Source organism: Aotus nancymaae, unplaced genomic scaffold, assembly GCF_030222135.1.
Source record: "Aotus nancymaae isolate 86718 unplaced genomic scaffold, 86718_ANA_hifiasm-v0.15.2.pri h1tg000019l, whole genome shotgun sequence".
NCBI classification, from domain to species: domain Eukaryota; kingdom Metazoa; phylum Chordata; class Mammalia; order Primates; family Aotidae; genus Aotus; species Aotus nancymaae.
Genome location: NW_026988431.1, coordinates 31,582,730 through 31,597,747, shown reverse-complemented (window position 1 = coordinate 31,597,747; position 15,018 = coordinate 31,582,730). Strand labels below are relative to the sequence as shown.

The following is a 15,018-nucleotide window of genomic DNA, read 5'->3' as shown; positions in this document are numbered from 1 at the left end:
ATTATCTCTGCTCTTGCTGTTTATCTCATTTCCTTCATTGTAATCTGAAATTCTTTTAGTCGTATTTTCAAAATATACTTCATATCTAACAATTTCTCTCTACCTGTGGCTGCCAACTTAATCTAAACCAGCATCATTTTACTGAGTTGCCAAAGGCAAAAAGCTTACTCATTTTTGCAAACTTTGAGCAAAATATTTTCAGCTCGGAAACCATCATTCTCAGCAAACTGACAAAAGAACAGAAAACCAAACACTGCATGTTCTCACTCATAAGTGGATGTTGAACGATGAGGACGCCTGGACACAGGGAGGGGAACATCAACACACGAGGGCTTGTTAGGGGATGGGGGTCTAGGGAGGGATAATATCAGGGTAGGGGCTAAGAGAGATATAGCATTAGGAGAAATAACTAATATAGATGATGGGGTGATGGATGCAGCAAACCACCATGGCACGTGTGTACCTATGTAACAAACCTGCATGTTCTGCACATGCCCCGGAACTTAAAGTATAATAAAGTGTGTGTGTGTGTGTGTGTGTGTGTGTGTGTGTGTATGTATGTTTGTTCAGTTCTCCCTCACTGTTCCTATTTAGTCTCCCTTCTTCCAGTTTTACTCTCCTATACTCTGGTCACACATCGGTTTAAAATCTAATCCAGACTATTTCACATCACTCCACATTCTCTAGGAGATCTTAACCCACTTAGATTTAATTCAGGAGCCCTAAAGTTAACTGGATCCTAGTAACACTCTTATAATCTGGCTTCTTCCTTACTTTTAAGTATCATCTTCTGCCTCTGACTACAGTCTCTGTGCTCCAACCAGACTAAATACCATACTCTGTAGTGAGTGCCTTCCTCCTAACAGTTTATTTTATAACTGTCCCTGGAAAACTGTTCTGCTGTGGAATCACATGCCCATTCCTTCACTTCATGCTCAAATATCAGGTCCTCAGAGAGACCATCTAAATAGCACCATCTAAATAACCATCTAAAATAGCACCCCTTTCACTCTTTACTGTACTTTATTTTTCTTATAGCACTAATCATTAACTGATGTGGTTTTTTCATTTACATTAAACCTATTCATGTATTGTCTTCTTTTCCTCACTAGAATGTAAAAATCACAAGAGCAGCTACTTTGTTTTGTACACCTGTATATCCCTAATAACTAGAACAATGCTCAGTATATGTTGGATTGATAGATGAATGGACCAGGACTTAAGTGCTTCTCTAGCTATGGTGAACCACCAGTTTTTAATTACTGATCTGTCACAATGTAGTACTTTTGTAAAATGCGGTGAAAATAGTGTATATGTATTAGTGTCATGTTATTAAAATCAACAGGCATTAAATTGTCAGATTGATGTACAAATTTCTAAATTCTTTCAATTTTTTGCTTGCAATGAACTTCTAATAAACTTTTTGTGGTCAGTACCTATTTGCAGACCACACTCTCAGTACTGCTGTACTAGAACGTATTTACCATTTTACAGTCAGCAGTTGAATGTGAAAACTAAATGAAGGAAGTATTCTCTTTGCTGGACAAGAAGAAGCCACTTAAAAGCTGATGTCACATTATGATGGCTGAATTCCTGCAGGATTATTAACTTATAAAAGAATTTCATTAGTAATACCAGGAAAATTTAATAAGTACCAATTCTATGCAGAGATAAGTCTTTTTTAGTGGACCCAATTAAAACATCATAATCCTTATTTTATGTCTATCTCATTTAATTCGTGGTTTGTTTTTAATAGCTGTTATGCGTTATTCAATGAAGTCTCAGTTTTACAAGTTTAAAAATATTTTATCTCAGTAAACACTGTTGCATTATATCTAATAATGTTTCTGAAGATACAGTGATCATTTTACATGTCTTGTCTGTTTTAGTATGTTGACTACTGTTTATGTATCTGGGATGGAAGTAGAGTTATTAGATAATGACATTTGGAATTTGGGATCTGGGTTCTCAAGAAGATACATAGGTGACAGTAAAAGCTTAAGTTTTTCAAAAACTGTGCCTCAGTTTCCACTGGTGAATTGCAACCAGGATTGGTGTTAATTTTAATGCTTTTCAGCTCCTGGATCTTCAAGTCAATTTGCATTAGAGATCTAGAGGTAGATACTGAATTAAGCTCCTTTGGGTGTCACTTCCTGTGCTCAGAACAAACACTGATGAACTAGCATCATATCTAACTTGAGTAGTTTGAAGCCTCCAGATTCCTTTTGTCTTTGAGCTGTTCTCCTTCCTTATACAGTGTAATTTCACTTTTAAACTTTCATAGTGTCCACTGCTACTGGCAACACACAGTACTCAAAATCACTATATTGTATTTTGAAACGAGGATATTTATCAGTTTACTGATTGAGACACTATCTCAAGAAAAGAAACATTTTCATTTAATGCATTTCTAATGCAAAAATCCTGAAAAATCCATTTCTGGTCACTAAAACTTGTTTTTCAGGATTTTTGTATTATAATTTTTACATCTCATGGTCAGTAACTTAATAATAAACACATTTGTTTTTCAGGATTTTTACATTTATTTTTCAGGTTTTTTATCTTATATTGGTTTAAGGACAGCAGCAATCATGTAATAACAGAACTGATCAAAATGTAGATAAGAGTTTCAGAATAACAAATTGGGTGTATGTGTAGATAGAAATATAGGTACAGCATATATACATGTATGTATTTAGCATACATACATGTTTACATATGTACTTAAGAAAAAATGAAATTTTACAAGCAGTACATGCTTGTTTTTAATTATATGGATATGTTTGCAGATAAGTGAATCAGTTCTTCTAAAGCACTGAGCAGTTTTATTTATAACTAATGTTCATTTTTGCACATGAGTAACCTAAAAGGACCAAAATGGGGAAATTATTTCCCAGCACAAACTGTCTTGTTTCTTTACCAGTATTTCCTATATTCTCAGTATCTCAGTAATGAAAACAAATATGAATATATAGAAGTTTGAGGTTTGCATCATACCTCTTTGTCAGAGGATGTGAAACAGAAATTTGAAAGTTATTAATAAGATTTACAAATACCAGTGAACATTTAAAAGTATATTATCAGTGTGCTTAGGGAGGATAGGTCAGTTGTAAATTCACAAAGCACATTTTTAATGGACTTTAATGAGTTTGGTAAGATCAGTATGTTTTCCAGGGTTTGGAGGTTGTACAACTCACTGAGGTGAGGAACAAATGGGAGAGCACCATATGTGGGGGTAAAGGTCACAAATTGATTGTAAACCTCTAAGGTGCCTTTGACACATCTAAGTAAAGGCGTTAAGGATGCATTTATATATACTTATATTTAATGATCAGAAGAGAGGTTTAGGCTTGATTAGTGTGACCTCACTAACGTGTTTTTAGGAGTCGGGGAGAGGAGTTGTTGAAGATGATTCTACTGAAATTCTTTCTTCTGGTAGTTAGGATGAGGCTGTGTTTAAATGGACGGTGTTAACAAGCCAGACTAAGGTAGAGAAAATTATGTTGCAGATGAGTTTATTTCTATAAATTAGTTTTCTTTTATTTAAACTTAAATTATGCCTGGATTGTAAAACAGAAATACACTAGTTTCATTTTTTCATCCATTGGCTTTATAAATTTGTGAGCTTATATGGATGAAGTTTTGATTCATGGGCATTTTAATATTCCTTCATTTCATAGCCATGAAGCTCATGACTGCTCTGGTGAATGTTGCCTTAAACCTCAGTATTCATCAGGATAATACCCAGAGACAGTATGAAGCCGAGAGAAATAAAATGATTGGGAAGAGAGCCAATGAAAGATTGGAGTTACTACTTCAGAAACGCAAAGAGGTAAGTTTTATGGCAACTGGTGATCTTACGTTCTGCAAATGTGTGACATATGTATATCTCATTAGTACTTTTTAAATTACCTGTAGAAAGGTTTATGCGTATTTTAATTAGATTATTTGATATCAAGGTTTCTAAATTAAACCAGAGCGTTCATTGGTGATCATGTAAGTGCTGTTTGATGGCAGAAAGGAATCATAGAACATCTCTATTTTTGAAAGATGTTGGTCTGGGAGTTAGACAACTCAGAACGTTTATAAGGCTATATGCTCAGAAAGTATGAGAAATACTAAAATCAGAACTGAGAGCCAGCAAAGCCACGCTTCCAGGAAAAAGCCAAAGGCTACAATACTAGCTGATGTTTAAGGCATTTCTGTGAATAAGATTGTTCCCAGTTTTACAGAGACTCCTGTTATTAAGATTGGTTTCAGTTTTACAATGATATTTTCATATATGTGTAAAAAATGATTTTATACTGGTGTGTGTGTGTGTGTGTGTGTGTGTGTGTGTGTGTGTGTGTTTTCTTTTTTGAGATGGAATTTGGCTCTTGTTGCCCAGGCTGGAGTATAATGGCACGATCTCGGTTCACCGCAACCTCCGCCTCCTGGGTTTAGGCGATTCTGCCTGAGCCAGCTGAGTAGCTGGAATTACAGGCATGCATCACCAAACCCAGCTAATTTTGTATTTTTAGTAGAGATGGGGTTTCTCCATGTTGGTCAGGCTGGTCTCGAACTCCTGACCTCAGGTGATCCACCCACGTTGGCCTCCCAAAGTAGTAGGGTTATAGGCTTGAGCCACTACACCCAGCCTCTACTGGGTTTTTAATGGGAAACATTTTTATTTATTTAATACTAAATAAAATCTTAGATCTGCACTATTTGTCTATCTTATAACTTGAAAAAAGAATATCACATTGCTGCAAGGGAATTACATATGACTAGTAACTTAATGGGTTTATAACAGCCAAGAAAAAGCAACAATGTTATGATTAAATAATTACCCATACTGTATTAGTTTGATAGGGCTGCTATGACAAAGTACCACAAGCTGAATGACTTAAACAAAATACCGTTATTATCTCACAGGTTTGCAGGCTAGATTTCCAAGATCAAGGTGTTGGCAGGGCCATCTTCCCTTGGAAGTTTCCATGCTTCTTCCTAGTGTCTGGTATTTGCTTGACTGGTGGCAGCATAATTCCAGTCTTTGTATGACAGTCTTCCTGTATGTATGTCTGTCTCCAAATTTATTCTTTTCTTAAGGACAGTTGTATTGGATTAGGGTCCTACCCTACTCCAGTATGGCCCCATCTTAATGAATTAAATTTGCCACAGTCCTCTTTCCTAATTTCACATTCTGAAGTACTAGGGGTTTAACATACAAATTTTTAAGGAACACAGTTTAACCCTTCACACATACCATACTTGAAATATTATACAAGTAAATACTAGAGCTGTGCCTTTGTAAGTACTGTTGATTGAAATGTGTGCCTCTTATAAATTAATTAGTTTTTAGATGATAAATTCAATAAAAGTAATTTTTTTTCTTTTTTTTTTTTTTAAACAAAGACAGGGTTTCACCATGTTGGCCAGGCTGGTCTTGAACTCCTGACCTCAGGTGTTCCACCCACCTCGGCCTCCCAAAGTGCTGAGATTACAGGCGTGAGAATAAAAGTAATTTTTAATACTTGGATGAAGTTACAGTAATTTGAAAGATTTGCTGCAAAAGTATTTCCAAACTTATTTTAGTGAAACCTGAAAGAACACATATAGCAAAAGAATAAATCTGAGGGAATTTTATTGTCACATACATGTATGTAGTAAAAGCAAATATTTCACTGAATATTACTATACAGTAAATTATAGAACAAATTAGAATAATAAATACCACTTGAATGTAATTTTGTATTAATGGTGTTACTGTTTTTGAGTAATAATAAACACAGACTTTAACTCTGATCAGTTTTGTTGCCTGAAGTTTGTATCTTTGCCATAGATATTATTTATTTTGTTACTGTACTTCACCACAAGTAGCCAGGATCCTTTTTATCTTCTGTTATGCCTCTTATATTGGGAACTTGGCCTACTCTCTGTTACGGGCTAGTCAGATGCAGAGTAATGTTTGAATACATTAGACGGAGTAGGAAGTTTCTTGTACAACAGCAGATATGTTCTTTAGGGATGTTCCTTTAACCAAGAAAGGCAAAACCAAGCCCAGGGACCTGATTTGTACAGAAGAGGTATAGAAATTGAGACCTGTTCCCAAGGCAGATGATGTTTTGGAGATAATGAATCTGATTATCTTTACCACTCCTCCTTGTTTGTCATTGTGTAGTTTGTGTCTAGAGAGAGACAGTGAAAAGTTCTAAAACCATTATGATATAACTGTATGGGAATAATAGACATATACTGGAAATTTTAGACATCTGTCATATAAGTGAGAAAAAAGATTGAAAACTACCCAGAATGAGAATAACCAGGAATTAAAAACAACTGGAGTTGTTCATTCCAAATAAAATGATCACTGTTTCAATTTATATATATTTTTTTCATTTCAGCTACAAGAAAATCAGGATGAAATCGAAAATATGATGAACTCTATTTTTAAGGGTATATTTGTTCATAGATACCGGTAAGAGATTTTAAAAATAATTTCGAAGGCTTTTCACTTAAACAGTTACTGATTTTTTGTGGCCCAGGCTAACTATAAAACTCTACTAATTATAACTTGTGTTTTGTTTTCTGGAAAACAACTTTGGCTGTAAATGCTATGTAAATGTCACAGTACAACTATGGAGGAAGTTGTATGTATGACTGGTGCCGCTACCACTGTTATACTCTTCCAAATTCAGAACATATGGTGTTGGAAGTAGTTTGTGTACTTGTATGGAATATTAATTAATAGGATCATAAATTAATATAGCTTCAATAAGATATTGTTATTTTCACATTTTAAAAATTAAATGCCCTACTTCTTGCTCTGTGGTACCCATTTTGTTCCATGGGCAAATTAATAATCTGAAAAAAAAAGTACCTGTGTGAAGCTGGGAAGAAAGAGGACAGAGAAGGGCACCCCTGAAGCTAATGCAACAACTATATCTTCATTCTTGTTTCCTTTCAGATAAACACATTGAAATAGTAGCTTTTAGCAAAATATTTTTGTCATCTGCCATTGCAAGTGACTTTAATTTGTCTTTCTGTGAAGCCCAAGAACCTTAAAAATACTAACTACTTGTAAAAGAGCATATTCTACATAGAATCAATGAATCATATACAAATACTTGTTACCTTCTGTTGATTAGATGTGGTGTGTATAAATAAACAAACACAGATAATAAGTAGAAGCACTGTTTTCAGACACATTTGAGAGTATATTTGGCTAATTAACGTAGAGTGGTGGGATGTGATGGCTTATGCCTGTAATCCTAACACTTTGAGAGGCTCAGGTGGGAGGATCACTTAAGGCCAGGATTTCAAGACCACGTCTCTACAGAACATTTAAAAATCAGCCAGGTGTGGTAGCATGCACCTGTAGTCCCAGCTACTCAGGAGGTTGAGGTGGGAGGTTTGCTTGAACCCAGGAGGTGGAGACTGTAGTGAGCCTTGATTGCACCCCTGCACTCCAGCCTGGGTGATAGAAGAAGACCCTGTCTAAAATTAAACAAAGAAATACACACACACACACACACACACAGACACACGCACAGCTGACCTTTGAACAGTATGAATTGAAGCTGCAATAATCCCCTATAAACCTTTTTTTTCCAAGTAAACATGGATTCAAAATACGGTATTTGTGGGCTATGAAACCTGTGTACATGGAGGGCTAACTTCTTGAATATTCAGTTTACTCAGAGCCAACTTGTACAGGAGTATGCATGGATTTTGCTATATATGAGCAGTCCTAGAACCAGTCCCCGTGTATACAAAGGGGCGTGTATGTGTGTGTATGTATCTCTGATAATTTATTTTAATGGAACTTAAATATTTTAACTAAAAGAATAAAATGTTCTTTTGAAATAGTTCCAGGGTTTTTATGTTCAGTAGAGATGGTCTGATTGGAGGGTTTTAATTGTTTTGTTTGGTTTTTGTTTTGTTTTCTTTTTGGAGACAGAATTTGACTCTTGTTACTTGGGCTGGAGTGCAGTGGCATGATCTCGGCTTACTGCAGCTTTCGCCTCCGAGGTTCAAGCCATTCTTCTCTCTCATCCTTCTGAGTAGCTGGGACTACAGGTGCCTGCTACCACACCCAGCTAATTTTTGTCTTTTTAGTAGTGACTGGTTTTCACCTTGTTGGCCAAACTGGTCTTGAACTCCTGACCTCAGGTGATTCACCTGCCTCTGCCTCCCAAAGTGCTGGGATTATAGGTGTGAGCCACTGCCCATGGCCTGATTTGAGTTTTATGTCCGATTTCTTGCATATACTATATGTATAACATGTTATGGCTATATTCGTTTTAAAAAGAACAAGAATTTCCATATAACTGCCTAGCAGTCTTTTTTTTTGAGACAGTCCAGGCTGGAGTGCAGTGGCGTGACCTCTTAAGAATTTCTGCATCTGTGTTCAGGAGGGATAAACATCTCTTTATTTTAATGAATATCACTGACTGAATTTGTTACCAGGGTAATGCTGGCCTGGTAGACTGAGTTGACATGTATTCTCTCTCTAATTTTCTAGATGAGTTTAATCGAATTGGTGTTATTCTTCAGAAATGAGTTCTCTCATTGGAGCCTAGAATTTTCTTTGCTGGGAGGTTTTTAATTACGAATTAAATTTCTCCAGAAGATACAGGGTTGTTGAGGTTATTTGTGGTTCTTGAGTAAATTTTGGTAGTTTATGTCTCATAAGAAATTGGTACATTGATCTAGGTTGTTGAATTATATTCAGAAACTGTCAGCATAAAGTTGGTCATAATATTGATAATTTAACATCTCTCTCTCCCCCTCTCTTTTTGCCCCTGCTTCCTTCCCCCCTTGCTCTTTTCATTGTTCAATGTGGAGGTATTTCATTTTATTTTATATTGAGTTTTTCTATTATTTTTGTTTTTTTTTTTTTCATTGATTTCTCTCCTTTATTTCCTTTCATCTGCTTACTTTGGGTTTCACTTCTTCAGCTGTTTGTAGTTTCTCAAGGTAGAATTCGAGCTCACTGATTTGACACTTTTTTTTTCTAATAAATTTATTTTTATAATTTTTTTGAGCACTGCTTTTGCTATGTCTCCTAAATTTGGATATGTTGTATTTGCATTTTTATTTAGTTCAAAATACTGTCTAATTTATTTTTTATTTTTTTTCTTTCACCCATGGATTATTTTGAAGCATGGCATTTAGTGTGCAAATATTTGAGGATTTTCTAGATATCTTTCTGCTATTGATTTCTAATTTAATTTTTTTGTAGTCAAATAACATAGTTTGTATGATTTGAATGGTTCTAAATTTATTGAGATTTTTATGAGACCCACAATAAACTCTTAAATGTTTCATTTCCTCAAGAAAATAATGCATTATTCTGCTTTTGTTGTCTAGTGTCTTACATCAGTTAGGTCAAATTGTTTAATAGTGTTGTTCAAGTCTTCTTTCTCCTTACTGATTTTCTCCCTGTTATTTTCTAACAATTATTTAGAAGGGTTTTATAGGAGTACTTTCTGTATTTGTTTTTTTTGGGAGATGGAGTTTCTCTCTTGTTGCCCAGGCTGGAGTGCATGGCACAATCTCAGCTCACCACAACCTCCGCCTCCCGGATTCAAGCCGTTCTCCTGCTCAGCCTCCCAAGTAGCTGGGATTACAGGCATGCACCACCACACCTGGCTAATTTTGTATTTTTGATAGAGGCAGGGTTTCAACATGTTGGTCAGGCTGTTCTTGAACTCCTGACCTCGAGTGATCCACCCACCTTGGCCTCCCAAAGTGTTGGGATTACAGGAGTGAGCCACCATGCCCAGTCAAGCCACCGCCCCCAACCAGTATTCTTTGATATAAGTTCATTATCAGATGTATAGCTTTATTTATTTTTTTAATGGCAATTTATACAGAGCAAATGTTTGTATGGCCTAATTTATGAGTTTTTCTTATGTGGTCATGCTTTTGGTATCTGTGAACATTGCCTAACCCTATGGTTTCTTCTGTGTTTTTTATTTTAGAAGTCTAATCATTTTATATATTCTATTAAGGCAAATGAACCATTTTTAATTCAATTTTTGTACATGATGTGATATAAGGGCAGAAGTCTACTTTTTGCATACAAATATTCAGTTTTCCAAGCACCATTTAATGACAGAGTATCTTTTCCCAATTGAATTAATGTGCCGTTTTTCTTGAAAATGAATTGACCATAAACACAAGATTTTATTTTTGGATTTTCTGTCTATCCTTACACTGATACCACCTGCATTGAGTACGCTTTAGAGGAGTTTTTAAAATTAGGTAGTGTAAGTTGTTCTACTTTATTGTTCTTTTTCAAAAATTTTTTGACTAGTATAAGTTCTTTGCATTTCTATTTTAATCTTAAGGTCAGCTTGTCAAATTTTGAACAAAAGCTTCTGAAATTTTTATAGGGATTGTAATGACTCTGTAAACCAATTTGGAGAGAATTATCCTCTTACAACATTGAATTTATTTGTTGTCTTACGGAGGAAACAGTCAAACTTTGAAATTAGTCATGATGTTATTAACTGTAAGTTTTGTGTAGATATCCTTTAGTAGGATGAGGAAATTTACTTCTAGCCTGATTTGAGTGTTTTTATTATAATGAATTGATACATTTTTTAATTTTTTCTGTTTTGATTGAAGTGGTCATGCAGGTTTTTTCTTTTATTAATATAGTGTATTGTGTTCATTGATTTTCAGATATTATACCAACCTTGCATTCTGGGATAAATTCCACATGGTCATGGTATATAATCCTTTTTATATGCTACAGGATTCAGTTTGCTAGGATTTTGTTAAGGATTTGTACATTTACTTTCATAAAGAGTAAGAAATGTCAATACTGGCCTTGTAGAATATACTGGGAACTGTTTCTTCCTGCTTTCATAAAATGAAAGAATTTATGAAAGATTGGTAATATTTCTATGTTTGGTAGAATTCACCAGAGAAGCCCTTTGATCCCAAGCTTTTCTCTTTGTAAATATTTTTCATTGGTAATTCAATTTACTTCATGTATCTATCCTGAATTTTGGAAATTTTGTTTTAATTTTGTTTTTTATTTATTTTCTTGAGATATAGGGTCTCTGTCACCCAGGTTGGAGTGCAATGGCACAATCACAACTCCCTAGAGCCTCACCCTCCTGGGCTCAAACATTCCTCCTGCCTCACCTCCCAAGTAGCTAGGACAACAGGCAAGCTCCACCACACCCTTCTAATTTTTTTTTTTGTGTGTGGAAAGTAGGGCTCCTCCCTGTGTTGCCCAGGATGGCTACAACTCGACCTCGAGCAATCCTTCTGCCTAGCCCTCCCAAACTACTAGGATTATAGGTGTGAACCACTGCATCCTGCACCCAGCCAAATTTTTAATTTTTTCGTTGAGTCAGATTTGGCCATTTGTATTTCTCAGGCAATGTGTCTGTTTCATGCAAATTGTAAATTTAATGGCATAATGTTGTTCATGATATTTTGTAATCATTTTTTATTTTTAGGTTTGGCAGCCCCCTTATTTATTCTTGATTGTGTGATTTTTGTCTTCTCTTTTGTCTTAGTCTCACTAAAAGTTTCAGTTTTGTTGATCTTTTCAAATAATAATGTACTTGTAGGTTGCTTTGGATTTAATTTCCTTTTTTTTGTTGTTGTTGAGACAGGGTCTCACTCTGTTACCCAAGCTGGAGTGCAGTGGCATGATCATTGCTCACTGCAGCCTCGACCTCCCGGGTTCAAGCAGTGCTCCCTCCTCAGCTGCTGAGTTGGGACTACAAGCGCACGTCACTATGCCCGGCAAATTTTTGTTATTTTTGTAGAGTTAGGGCTTAGCCATGCTGTCAAGGCTGGTCTTGAATTCCTGGACTCAAGTGATCCACCTGCCTCAGCTTCCCAGAGTGATGGGATTACAGGTGCAAGCCACCCTTTGCTAATCTTTTTGTTTGGGTTTGGTTTGGTTTTTTTGAAATGAGATTTTACTCTGTCGCCCAGGCGGGAGTGCAGTGGCACGATCATGGCTCACTTCAGCCTCAACATCTTGGGCTCAGGTGACCTTCCCACCTCAGCCTCTTGAGTAGCTGGGACTACAGGTGCACACCACCATATCTGGTTAATTTACTATATTTTTAGTATAGACAAGGTTTCATCTTGTTGCCTAGGCTGGTCTGAAATTCCTTTGGTCAAGCCATCTACCAGCCTCAGCCTTCCAAAATGCTGTGATTAGTCATGAGCTGTCATGCCTGGACTAATTGGTTTCTTAAGTTGAAAACTAAGATCATTTTATATTCTTCCCCCTTTCTTAACTCCGCTTTTAAGCTCTAAATTTTCAACAAAGCACTGCTGTAGCTTAGCATCATTTTCTTGTCCTTCCTTTGTGCTATTATTGTCATATACATTTTGTCAACATTAGTTACTAACCCACCTGTACAGCATTATTTTCAGAGGGTTCAGTCATCTCTTAACAAAATTAAGAGAAAAAAATACACTTACTATCTTCTAATTTACTTTCTTATTAACATTTTTTGTTACATTGTTCATTTTTTCCTATGGAATTGAGTTATTGTATTGTGTCATTTCCTTTCAGTTTGAAGAATTTTATTTTGTGTGTCTTATAAGGTAAATTTTCCTCTGCTGAAACTGTTAAATGGCACGTATATATCTGGGGGCAGTCTTAAGGCTCACCTTGTGTTATCCCTCCTCAGAGATTACTGTTCTGCTCTGGCTGATAATGTAACATCTAAAAATCTTTTTTTAAAATATATTTTGTACAATTTGGTTTTTGTTTTTGTTTATTTTTTTCAAGTGAGATTTGGTTTTTGTTTTTGTTTACTTTTTTCAAGTGAGAGCATAAATTCTGTCCCATCTTGGCTCTGCCATGCAGTCTTGAATTCAGAATCCATATTTTTATGATTTTCTGTCAGTCTGTAACACCAGTATTTATTTTAATGACTCATCTTTATTGAGTCTTGCCAAAGCTTTCAACTTGTTATCCTTGTAGAAACTACAGTTACTTAATTTCTTACAGTTACCATATTGATTTGCATTTTATTTCATCAGACCTTGCATAAACTAGTATTGGATCTGTCACAGCCTAACTCAACTATTCAAAACTAGAATACATGTGTAGTTGAGAATGTGACCTACCTGACAAAAGTGGTCAGCATGCCATGGATACTAATCATTAATTTCCATAAGTATCACCCAGTCTGCATTATTGATTAATAGGAGATATTATTTCATGTACTGGAAGTAGAAGGTACTATGCAGAGATGGCACTTTAAATTAACACTTTGTGTCCCACTTACCACTATCCACTTCAAACAGTTTGTTTTTTTATTTTTATTTTTTGAGACAGAGTCTTGCTCTGTCACCCAGACTGGAGTGCAGAGGCATGATCTCAGCTCAGTGCAGCCTCTGCCTCCCAGGTTCAGCTGATTCTCCTGCTCTAGCCTCCTGAGTAGCTGGGATTAAGATGCACACCACCATGCCCAGCTAATTTTGCATTTTTAATAGAGACGGAGTTTCGCCACATTGGCCAGGCTGGTGACCTCAGGTGATCCTCCTGCCTCCGCCTCCCAGTGTACTGGGATTACAAACGTGAACCACCACCCCCAGCCAACAAATTGGATTTTAATCTGTATGCTGCTAGTCTAACTAATCATTTACAGGAATCATGGAGACCAGAAGAATGTGCTTTCTGAACTGAATCCTTGTGGTATTGCTTAAGTCTATAATTTGGGAAACTACCTCAGACTAAATGATCAGTTTCTTCAGCAAATAAATGGCAAATAGAACAAGGGGATATAAAAACACAAAATACTGAATGTGAAAAATATACTCACAAATATATATTTAAAGAACAAGATATATTTTAGAATGTTGAGGAGACAATTAGTAAATTGGAATATAATACTGAGGAATTTACCCAGATCACAATAATAAAGGGATAAAAAGATATGGACAGACCTTTCTGATACGGGAAGGGTATTGTCAGACACTTCATTGGTCCTTTAAAAATAAGTTTCAGAAAAAGAGAGAAGTCTTGGTCATGGTAGTGCACACTTGTAGTCCCAGCTACACAGGAGGATGAGATAGGAAGACTACTTCAGCCCAGTAGTTCTAGGGTGCAGTGAACTAAGATCAAGCCACTGCCCTGAACGACTTAGCAAGACCCATGTCTAAAAAAATAGATACATGGAAAGAAATGTATTAGAAGTAGTACTAGTGAGTACAACTTTATAAAATTGGTTTTTTAAAAAAACAAACTTCAGATTAAAAAACCTTAATGAGTGCTGAGTAGCTTAAGAAATATATTCTACATCTTGACATACCATAGTGAAGATGAAATATCAAAGATGAAGAGAAAGTCATAAAAGCAACCAGAAAGACTGTTATATTTCAGTAATGGTAAAAGAGTAACAGTCATTAGTCCATAAGGACAAACTTAGAGTACAGATGTAAGGATTTTTGAGAAGATGAAAAACAGATGTCTTTTAATTATGAAAAGACTGAGTCTTTTCATTGATTTATAATACAATGAAACCTTTCAGAATCATGTTTTCAGAGCTATTCTTATGCAGTACCATAATATGATTTATTCTGAACAAACTGTTATGCCATCATTTTAATCTTCTTACTTACTAATATTTGGTCTTTGATCTAATCATGGGGGTCAGGTTGATAGTTAAAATGTAAATATTAATTAGAGGATATTTTTCTTTGAAAGCTGATGTATCTTTGACATTTGATTTTTAATCTTATTAAAGCCTATAATTCTGTTAATAGTAAAATATTAAGGAGTAATACAGGGTAACCGATAGCCATATCACCTTCTATGTATGAGACTCTTAGCGATACAATGCCTTTCTGTGTATCTTGCCACTATTTTTACTAATGAATAATTAGAAACAAAAATGGGATGAAAAATAGTTTTATAAACTTGTTGCATTTTCATTACGTCTAAAATAACTCTAGCAGCCGGGTACAGTGGCTCACATCTGTAATCCCAGCACTTGGGGAGGATCACTAGTGTTCTAGACCAGCTTGGCCAACATGATGAAACCT

The 15,018-nt window shown here is 35.6% G+C and overlaps 1 protein-coding gene across 3 annotated transcripts in view; it reads left to right on the top strand.

Annotated features, from left to right (window-relative positions):
* The window catches only part of STAG1 (STAG1 cohesin complex component), a 415,374-nt gene that overhangs the window by 235,758 nt on the left and 164,598 nt on the right, over nt 1-15,018 (top strand). For all 3 annotated transcript variants that reach the window (XM_012451163.2, XM_064378722.1, XM_012451164.2), the window contains 2 exons: nt 3,681-3,832; nt 6,384-6,457. In XM_012451163.2, coding sequence (XP_012306586.1) covers nt 3,681-3,832; nt 6,384-6,457 — 226 coding nt within the window. The remainder of the gene's footprint in view (nt 1-3,680; nt 3,833-6,383; nt 6,458-15,018) is intronic.